At 39.5% G+C, this 10,672-nt stretch overlaps 1 protein-coding gene across 3 annotated transcripts; it reads left to right on the top strand.

Moving 5' to 3' along the window:
* Positions 1–2,902: 2,902 nt before the first annotated feature.
* Positions 2,903–7,615, top strand: LOC148009997 (pentatricopeptide repeat-containing protein At5g27110-like). 3 transcript variants are annotated; one of them, XM_087673056.1, is made up of 3 exons: positions 2,903–5,965; positions 6,731–6,910; positions 7,123–7,615. In XM_087673056.1, exons 1-3 carry the CDS (start codon positions 3,359–3,361, stop codon positions 7,159–7,161), a joined length of 2,826 nt encoding a protein of 941 aa, XP_087529182.1. In that variant the 5' UTR covers positions 2,903–3,358; the 3' UTR covers positions 7,162–7,615. The 3 variants fall into 3 exon arrangements, with proteins under 3 accessions (XP_087529182.1, XP_087529183.1, XP_087529184.1); XM_087673057.1 differs by having other exon boundaries at positions 6,779–6,910; positions 7,123–7,613; XM_087673058.1 differs by lacking the exon at positions 7,123–7,615 and having other exon boundaries at positions 2,904–5,965; positions 6,721–6,845.
* Positions 7,616–10,672: the final 3,057 nt, after the last annotated feature.

Raw genomic sequence — 10,672 nt, 5'->3', positions numbered from 1 at the left:
CTTCTTCTTTTTATCTTTCCAACTATAAATAAGTAGCCCATCATAACTCTCCACCCAAATACCCTTATCTTTAAAGAGGAGCTTAAATGTCAAAATCTTCATTAAGGTAGTTTTCATTTGCCTGACCTAATGAATCCCTTATAGTACATTTTTGCTAGTCCATAAGGGATATATCTAGGTAGTAGCACCATTTGGAACTCCTATGGAATATCAAAATTTTGTTACCTAAAATCACTTGGGTCTATGCCATAGGGGAACCTTCACCCCATTTCCACATAGATCAATCTAACACGTCCAAATTGACTTCTAAGGTCTCCTACTAGGATCTCTAGCATCAGCTTGGGATAGCTACTTGTGCAAACATCCAAAATCAAAGTGGACTAGTGCCGCACTTGGTTTAAAGAGAGTAAGAAACAAGGGGAAGCTAGTCACCATAGGGTAAAATCTCACCCCATCCCCCTAAAATGGCACTAAGTCAGCTTTTAGGATGATCCTCTAAGAAACTCAATCATCCAGATCTTCCTAAAATTTCTAGTTTAACATTTTACTTTGGGAAAGCCTCTTGGCTAACCAAGACCACCCTACTATAGGATGAATTCATCAGGTATTCACCCATCCACTTTCCTCAAAGATATAGTTTTAGTTTTTCTAATTACTTACTACCACATTTATGTTAGACACATTAAAAAAAACTTCCTTAATTAGCTCGCTAGAACACATTCCTTCACACAATTTTAATTACAAAATTTAAATAAGTAAAAATCATATTTGGTAAAGTATGGCCTCTATTTCAAAATATTGTATAATCATAGTCTTATTCCATCAATTTCTAGTTTGAACTTCACCCATAGGCAACCACTAATCTGCCCTTAGTTAGTATCGAGGCCTTTCACAATATATATTCTAGGCTTGTAGGGAGTTAGACTATTCCTAGCATGTCAAAGGAATTACGACTAGAGCCACCCCTAGCTACTTGATGTCTCCTAGCTAACTATGTTCCTTATAGAGAGATGTCTCGTTTTGAGTGCCAATCCTAGCATCCACAACAAATAATTAGCTCTCAGTGAGAGAGCTTGATGGTTGATTTTGGGGAAAGTCAAGCACATCCCTCAAACCCTCTTATGTAGGCACAATATTTCTTAGAATAATATGCCATTAGAGCTAACTCTAGTAGCTAATTTTCTTTTAGCTTTTGCAGCACCCATTGCATCTTATTAGACTCCCTTACATCGATGCCAACCGGAAAGCCTAAGTACCTGAAGATTTATTGTTAACCTCAATGAGCGAAGAAGGATGCATTGTCAAAGTAGACGTGCAAGTCCAAGTACCATAATTATTTTAAAAATGATTATTTTTCTAGTTTTACATTAATTTAAGCATTGTCATCCACATTGTGTAGGTATAATGACCTTCAGTTATTTCTTGTCGTTGCACTATTATTTTTGCAACATTATGTGAGAGCTAGGCTCACTCCCATACAAATTATGTCATATCATAGAGTTAGATAGGAAGACCATAATGGATGTGAGGTTGTGGGCATGAAACTTCTATTCACTTTGGTTAAGAACATGTCCCATTACTCTAAGGTGTGTGCATAAATTAAACAAGATTGGTCAAAAGCCCAAAAGGTTGGCAACTTATTAAAGGAAACTCCAACCCTAGCCCTAATGGATAAAAACCAAAAAGTGAATCAAAAAGCTCATTCTTGTTTATGCAACTTTGAGACCAACCCTTCTCCTTACTTCAACCTCATCTTCTTGTGCACCTTGTTGAGAGCAAGGAAGAGTGAGTGAGTGAGAGTGTGAGTGAAGGACTTAAGTGAAGCTCTTCTCTCTTTTTGCATTCTTCTCTTCTTTCCCTTCTTCTTCCATAGCTTGGATTGTGAGAGGTAGATTGTGAGGTTGAGATTGCCATTTTGCCTTCTTCTCTACTTTTCCTCTTTTCAATGAGTGCCAATGGATGGAATCAAGTGTGATGGAGTAGTGGGAGTGGATTGAGAAGCACCACTTGAATCATGAGGCTACCAACGAACTTTTCAAGGCATTTAGACTATAACTCATGAAGCTGAGTAAGCGTACTATAAAGTCATTGTTTTCTCATTTGAATTAGGATTGTGAGGAAAGACCATAATGGCTTGGAGATTGGAATGTGAGAAGACCATATGAGAGATGGCTATGCCAATGTGCATTTGAAACTCTTGAAAGCACAAGAGACCATCCAATGTCCCATCATTGAGCATTTGTGCCAACATTTGCCTTCTCCCAATGACATTGCCTTTCCATCCTAGATTTCCTAGGTCATCCTCTATAACATTGATAAGAGTAGATTTTTCATAGTTCATGCTAAATCCAACAACGTTCTCATACAACTCTAGTAGATTATAGGCTTTCTCTAAAATTTTTGCATCAACTTTGAGCATCATCATAAGGTTGTTAGCAAATCTGCCAGCTATTTGGCTCCCTTGATATTTCAATCTTTGAAGTTCTCCATCAATGAGATAAGGTCCTCCATCATACAAAAGAGAGGATGAGTTGATGTTGCAAACAAGGTAGGGCTAAGGGGGCAACCTTGTCTTACCCCTTGCTGATTTGGAATTGATCAAGCAAGGTGCCATTGAATGATGCAGAAGCCATGGAGCCCTATGCTAGGAAGAAGGGAATGTTTGCTAGTTTTCCATTGAACCCCATTTTGAGCATGACATTACATAATATGATTGTTTTACACTTGATGAATGTTTTGTTAGCATCAAGTTGGAGAAATATAGTTTTATGTTGTGATCTTCTTGCCCACTGTGCTATGATGATTCCATTAGGCACATTATCCATTGGTCAGCTTCCTTTAATAAACCCAAACTTACATTGTCTTGTTTATTTGTTCTGAGATGTAATGCTTGCATTTTTAAAGGCACCTCAACAAACCATTATTTTGGGCTTGCATGGCTAAATTGCCATTGCCTGTGGGCTGCTGTATTGTCACAAGTTCGGTCTGGGATTGACACAAAAACGAAAGAGGAAAGGATGGGGCTTCATCTCATCATTACACCATGGCATCAGCTCGATCTTCTCTGCGTATTCACTGAATGCTTCATGGCAAAAGCCCTTCCTGTGCTCATGCAATCTGTGGTGCAAATCGGAGAGGATGATCCCTGTATAAGGCCTCCTTTGGGGCAACATAAAAAGGGTCATCTGTGTCACATCTGGAGGCCCTTAGCCTCATTCCAGCAGGCACGCAGGACCCTGCTTCTGGCATGGAGTGGCAATGGTTGAGTTAAGTTTCTAGCTGAAGGGATGTGCCCCCTCACACGCCATATGGAAGAACTTTCCAAGTTGCTGCGGTCATGCCCTAATTCCGCAGCCCCATGGCTGACGTACCTTCGGTGGAAGCCTTGGTGTCCTTTCTGTTGCGGTGCAGGAAGCACAAAGATCTTTTCTGCGCACAGCGCTTTCATGCGCAGGTCTGCAGCTATGGCCTGGATGCGCATGCGGTTGTTGGGAACCACATCGTGCCAATGTTTGTAGAATGCGGAAGTGTTACTGATGCTGAGCACGCTTTCCACAGGTTGAAATACAAGAATGTGCATACATGGACCTCCCTTATTTCAGCCTACACAGAGTGTGGGCGGGCGAATTTTGCCTCCACTCTTTACCAGAAAATGCAGGAAGGTTGTGTCCAGCCTAGCAGTTACACACTCGTGGCTCTAGTCAAAGAGTGTGCTGTATCAAAGGACACCAAAAAAGGGTATGATCTTCATGTTGAGATCATACATAAAGGCTTTGATTCAGACCTTTTTGCTGGCAGCGCTTTAATGGACATGTACACTAAATTTGGTTGGCTTTCAGAGGCATTCTCCATTTTCGACAAATTGCCAGTACGAGATGTTGTGTCTTGGAACACCCTAATTGCTGGCTATGCAGAATATTGTCCCAACCAAGGAGCATTTGATTTGTTCGAGCAGATGAAGTTTGAAGACATATCTCCCACTGTCTCTACATTTACTTCTAGCTTAAAGGCTTGCTGTAATCTTGGAGATGCCAGCAAAGGCCAAGCATTGCACATGGAGGTCACTAAGAGAGGAGTAGAATCTGATTTATTTATTGGCAACACACTTATTGACATTTATGCTAAACTTGGTGCACTTTCCGATGCTCAGTATGTGTTTGACAATCATTTAATTCGAGATGTTGTTTCTTGGAATGCATTGATTGCTGGATATGCAGAACATGGGCCTTTTCACATCACATTGCAGTGTTATGAACAGATGCATTTGGAAGGCATACTTCCAGATGAGGTAACATTTGTTTGTTACCTCAAAGCATGTGGCAGCTTGGGAGCAGTAGAAAAGGGCCGAGAAATGGACAGGGAAATTTCGCGGCAGGGTTATGAAAAAAGTCTCTTGGTTGGCAACACTTTAGTTGGCATGTATGCGAAGTGTGGTGCACTTTCACAAGCACGGCAAGCATTTGATAATTTGATGGTCAAAGACATTGTAACCTGGAATGCACTTATGACAGGATATGCTGAACATGGCTGTGATAGAGAAGCATTGGAATGCCTTGATGAGATGACACTCAATAGCATTGGTCAGGATGCTATTACTTATGTGTGTGGCTTGAAAGCTTGTGGCAATGTGGAAGCCATAGAAAGAGGTCAAGAGATGCACTTGGAGGTTACAAAGAAGGGATTTGATAGAGATCTTATTGTTGGCAGCACTCTGATTGAAATGTATGGCAAGTGTAGCTCACTTACAGATGCACAGGCTGTTTTTGACAGGTTGCCAAGTCGAGATGTTATGTGCTGGAATGCTTTAATTGCTGGCTATGCTGAACATGGGCCTTTTTGGGAGGTTTTGAAATGCTTTCATGCAATGCAGCTGGAGGAATTCTCTCCAGATAATTGCACATTCTCTTGCATCTTGAAAAGTTGCAGCCATCTAAGAGCAAAAGACCAGGGCAAAGAAATGCACGTAGAAGTTGCCAAGGTGGGACTTGAAAAAGATATCTTTGTTGGGAGTGCTTTGGTGGATATGTATGCAAATTTTGGTTTTCTATTAGAGGCACAAAAAGTCTTTGATCTGTTGGCAGTGCGCGATATTGCACTATGGAATGCACTAATTACAGGATATGTGGAGCATGGACCAGTTCAGGAAGCACTAAAGTGTTACGACCGAATGCAAACAGGTAGCGTTTTACCAAACACTGTCACGTTTGTCTCTATCTTGAAAGGATGTGGCAGGATCGGAGCTATCGACAAGGGGCGGGAATCACATTTGGAGGTCACACAGAGAGGACTTGAGAATGACTTGTTTGTTGGCAACACACTGATTCACATGTATGCCAAATGTGGCTTATTACTGGAGGCATGTGATGTCTTCAAAAAGCTGCAACTTAGAGATGTTGCTTCGTGGAATGCTATAATTAAAGGTTGTGGTATGAACAATGAAGGTGATAAGGCTGTTGAGTATTTTGATAATATGCAAGAGCAGGGTGTATGGCCAGATGCTGTTACATTCACATGCCTTCTCACTGCATGCTGTCGTGCCAACCTGGTTATTAAAGGCCAGGAATTGCTTTCAACCATGACAAAAAAATATGGCATTGTGCCATCATTCAATCATTTTAATTGCATGGTTGATCTTCTTGCTCGATCAGGCCACCTTAATGAAGCAGAGAGATTTCTTGATACTATGCCTAGTTCTCCATCCAAATTCTTATGGACAGCTTTAATGAGTGCTTGCAAATTGCATACAGGCTCTGAGATAGCACAAAGATGCTTTGAGCAGCTTGTCGAGATGAGTCAAAACTGTGCTACTTCATACATGCTTATGGCTGAGATCTGTGCAAATGCAGGATTGAGGAGTGACATGATCAGAGGAGAGGAGCAAAGTAAAAATGCAGAGGTGCAAAACAAGTTTTCAACAGCTATGATGGAGGTGAACATTAAGCTGAAAGAGTTTTTCATGAGGAATGTAAGTTCCAGCACTACTCTGAGTTCCAGTGAGAAAAAGAATTCAATTCTCTCTTAATATTTTACTGCTGCACTAACTTTACTTGGCCATATGCTTTACATTTCAAGAAATTTTGTATGGCTTTTGATGGATGTTTCTGACTGTCATTTAGTCTTTCATGACTGTATCTGTTTTGTGATTGTTACTGTTGCTAATTATTTAGGCAACCTGTACATTGCTGAGCCAGTGTTGAAACCATTGATCAGTTTAGCTCATTTCAAATAACAGAGCTTCTTTGTGCACGTTCCGCATGCAAGTATTAGTGCTGTGCCAGTGCTGCCTCTATAAAAGCGGACAAAATTAAAACTCAACACTTGGATGAACATCAAGAAATTGTATATACTCTTGCTTTTTAAGATAGTTTAATGCCTTATGATTGATTGATTGATCCTTTGTCATCCAGTGTGTTGTGACACTTCCAGTTTTGCACTTAACAGATACTGCCTGACTTAATGCTCAAACCATTAGTCCAATTATTTGACTTTAGGGCATTTTTAATAGCAAAATTGTCATCCAGTGCATTGTGACATTTTCAGTTTAAAACTTGCAGGACTGAGTTTATGTTGAAACCATTGATCCAACTATTTGACTTTATGACATTTCTAATAGCAAAAGTTGCTTTATGTGAAAAAAAATTTAATTGTCTTTTCGCATTTGTGTGGCTTAGTAAGTTACTCATAAATTTTTTTGCTGCTTCACTCAACATCTAGTTTCAGTTGCATCTAGTTTGAATCAGGTGGAAAATTTTCGAAAGGGAGTGCATTGTTTGAACAGATTGGCAATGAAAGTTTCAATCCCTGCTTGAGGTCAGCAGGGCATGGAAATTACGAGGAGCAATGCAAGCAGGGCATTAGAATTATAAGGGGCAATGCAGTTCAGACTGTTTCCATTGTAATAACAGGCAAGGTCAGTCTGTGTAATTATTGCTACTAGATTTTCTGAACACTCCATGTTAGTGAGTTTGTCATTGCTGTTTTCCTAGCCACTCTGTGATCCAGTTTGAAGGGCTTGTGGTTTGATAACAGTAGAATAAGTTGTAAAACGGTCTTCATCAATTGAACACATGCAAATGAAAGGAGCGATGCCTGCTTGAGCTGTGTATGGTTTGATTGTTCCAGAGTGTTTGCATACTTATCTGGCGGTTCCCGAAGAACTGAGTTGTTCTGAATCCTTCACTTCCACTCTGAGCAGATTCAAAGTGCTGTTGGCTTGTAAACTATCTGGAAGGGTTTTCCATGATCCTCACAAAATCTTAGTACTTTTTTTGTTCCATGTATGATCCGTGTTAAATTTTTTGTTAAGATTGTATCACTTTAATCAGCACAGTCATGATTGGATATGTAAATCTTGCTGATGTAGTGAAAATTGTGCCACTCAAAAGGGAATACAGCAATAAGTGTCAAACTGACTGTATATGATGAATGCTTCACGGTGCTCATAATGGTGCACAGTATTAATTAGGACGTCAGATGGAAGCTCATAAATCTTGCTGATGTAGTGAAAATTGTGACACTCAAAAGGGAATACCACAATAAGTGTCAAACTAACTGTATATGATGAATGCTTCATGGTGCTCATAATGGTGCACAGTATTAATTAGGATGTCAGATTGAAGCTTGCCGAAAGGTATATATTGAACTCTGTATGTCCAAACGTGCTATAGTTATCAACAAAGCCAACAAAAGAGGATGGAATTTCCAATACACATTTGGAAAAAGAAAGGTGCATGCATGTAATGGTGGTGTGCTAGAAGAAATTGAAAGGGATGTTTCTTTATTTTGAGGGATCTTCCGTCTGTGCTGTTATCCCTTATGACAGTCCCAAGTTTCTCTCTTTAGACTACTTGGTTGAATCCCTGAATCTGAGACTGAGTGCACACCCCATAGCACATATTCTGCTCTCATGACAGACCTGTTTGTGTGTGTAATTGTTGTGTTTGAGCATTTAATAGAAAAAGCATATAGGGGAGACATGCTTGAACTTGACTGCTCTATAATTGGTACGAAGCTTATTCATAAAGATTTACCATAAAAGCAAATTCTGGTTAAAGGAGGGGATAGCCTTCCACAGTTAGACAACCCTTACTTGATGGCGGTTGTTCAGGACTGGTTTCCTTTATACCACAATGTAGTAGTGGCATTGGAAATTAGGTCATGCCACTTAGTCATTGCTTTGATGACCCAACTACAATTAGAAGGAGCAGAATCTTTCCTATTCCTAACCTTGACACTTGACCAATGTCTTCCCTTTTGGCTTCACCTAGAATTTACAAGAGTTATCATCGAAAATGTTAAAAGAGGATGGCCAAGAATATTTAACATTCCCAAGTAATGCATTCCAACAAATTTTCTTTCTGATCAGAAAGTGCATAACAAAGTAAGTCAGAGGTCATGCTTTCTTTGAGGCTTAGTGAGATCCCATATCCATCCACGAATTCCCTTTCCATTCAATTTATTAGCCTTCTTCTTCTTGAAAGGGCAAATGTATTACACTTTCATGTCAATTGTTGAGACAATAACTTGATTTTTGAAAATACACTTGTATCTTGCAATGATTCAATATACATAAGAAAGAAATCAATAACATTTTGAACATCTTTTATTATCTCTTCAAATTTTTATACTCTCTCTCTTTTTTTTTCCGTAAAAGGATATTCTCTCTCTCTCTCTCTCTCCCTCTCTCTCTCTTCATTTTGTTCTCCCATTGTCGACCCGCCCCCTCCCTCTCTCTCTCTCATGTAAAATGTTAAATTATCTTTCTCAAATTATATATATATATATATATATATATATATATAGATATAGTTTGTCTTTCTTCCCTTCTCTGCCCCCCCTCCCTCCCCTTTCCAAAATTTTATACTCACTCTTTCCACCTCTTTTATTCTCTCTCCAAATTTTTATGCTTTGCGAGGGGCATCCATGTGTGCCATGTATAGTAGATAGTACACACACCCCCCCCCCCCCCCCCCCCCCCCCCCCCCCCTATGTTAACAAGAATACTAGCATTCTGCGCGCGCTTCGCACGCACAGAACGCTAGGCCGCTTCACTGCAGTCACGTTTAACGAGTTGATGCCTTATAAGCAGTCATTTGGTATGGGACTCGAAACTATTGTGAAAAAAGTAAAATTGTTTTTGATAAACCAAAAATCCTCTTTTGTGACTTGGGAAGAGATTTTCAAATTATTGCCTCGAAGCGGCAAGCGAAGTTGCCGTGCGATCTATTTCTCATCTCTCTCTCCTCTTTTTCCTCTCTCTCTCTCTTTTCCCTCCCCCAAAAATTCCCTATGTCTAACTCTCTCTCTCTCTCTCTCTCTCTCTCTCTCTCTTTGCCTTCTATTTTAGTTTTTTTTCCCTCTCCTGGTTCTCTCTCTCCTTTTTTTCTCTCCCCGCTTTTCTTCTCTCTCTCTCCTTTTATTCTCCCCCCTCTCTTCTCTCTTTTCCTTCTCTCTCTCTCTCTCTCTCTCTCTCTCTCTCTCTCTCTCTTCCCCCTCTTTCCTTCTCTCTCCCTTCCTCTCTCTCTCTAAAAATATTTAAATTTTAAAGACTTTTCTCTTTTCTCTTTTTCTCCATCTCTCTTCTTATTCTTCTTCTTCTCTCTCTCTCCCCCTCTCCTCTCATTTCCTTTTCTCTCCTCTTTTTTCTTTTTTTTCTTCTCTTTAAATTTTTTTCTTCCCTTTTTTTAAAAATTTATCTTTCCTTTTTCTATAATTCTCTATGTGTTCAAATTCCCTCTCTTCTTCTTATTTTCTCTCTCATTTTTTTCTCTTTGTCTCTGTCCCCCCTCTCTCCTTTTTTTTCCTTTCTTTTCCTCTCTCTCTCTCTCTCTTAAATTTTATATTTCCTCTCTATAATTCTCTCTCTGTTCCTTCCCTCTCCTCTTCTTTCTTTTTTGCTCTTTGTATATTTCTCTCTCTCTCTCTCTCTCCTTGTTTTAATTAAAAAGAAAGTTTTTTTTTCTTTTTCTTTTCTCTTTCTTTTAAATTTTATCTTTCCTTTCTCTATAATTCTTTCTCTTCTTATTCTTATTTTCTCTCTGTCTCTCCTCCCCTCTCTCCTCTCTTTTCCTTTTTTCTTTTTCTGTCTCGCTTTCTCTCTCTTAACCCCCCTCTCTCTCTCTCCCTCCCTCTCCTCTTATTTCTTTTTTGCTCTTTGTATATTTCTCTCTCTCTCTCTCTCATTTTAATTAAACAAAAAGTTTATATTAAAAAGTTTAATTTTAGAGAGAGAGAGAGAGAGAGAGAGAGAGAGAGAGAGAACCTAGGCCCTACGCATGAGAGAGAGGGGGGAGGGGGAGAAGAAAAATGTTTAATTAAAAAAAGACTATTATCTTTCCTCTTTCTCCCCCTTCTCTCTGTCTTTTTCTTTTTATGCTTCTTCTTCTTCTTCTTCTCTCTCTCTCTCTTTTATTCTATCTCCTTCTGAGAGAGAAAGAGAAACTTTTGATTTAGAAAGAAGTTTGATTTAATTAAAGGAGAGAGAGAGAGAAAAAAAACCTAGGTCCTACACATGAGAGAGAGAGGGGGGGGAGGGGGGAAGAATTTAATTAAAAAGAAAATGGGGTTTTAATTTAAAAAAGGGAGGTGAGGAAGGGAGGCTTTAATGAAAAAAGGGAAGGGAAGAGAAAATGAGATATTACACGTGAGAAAGAGAGAAGGGGAGGGGGTTTTG

Source organism: Lygodium microphyllum, chromosome 30 (genome assembly GCF_053477565.2).
Source record: "Lygodium microphyllum isolate KBCC chromosome 30, Lygodium_microphyllum_v1.1.10, whole genome shotgun sequence".
Classification (NCBI taxonomy): domain Eukaryota; kingdom Viridiplantae; phylum Streptophyta; class Polypodiopsida; order Schizaeales; family Lygodiaceae; genus Lygodium; species Lygodium microphyllum.
This window is presented reverse-complemented; position numbering and strand designations above follow the sequence as displayed.

Bases quoted from the DNA above. Each gene is read 5' to 3' on its own strand.
- LOC148009997 (XM_087673056.1), top strand. From the start codon at position 3,359: ATGGCTGACGTACCTTCGGTGGAAGCCTTGGTGTCCTTTCTGTTGCGG. The intron at 5,966-6,730 runs GTAAGTTCCAGC...AGTTGCATCTAG, and splicing joins AAGAGTTTTTCATGAGGAAT to TTTGAATCAGGTGGAAAATT. The intron at 6,911-7,122 runs GTCAGTCTGTGT...TGATTGTTCCAG, and splicing joins CCATTGTAATAACAGGCAAG to AGTGTTTGCATACTTATCTG.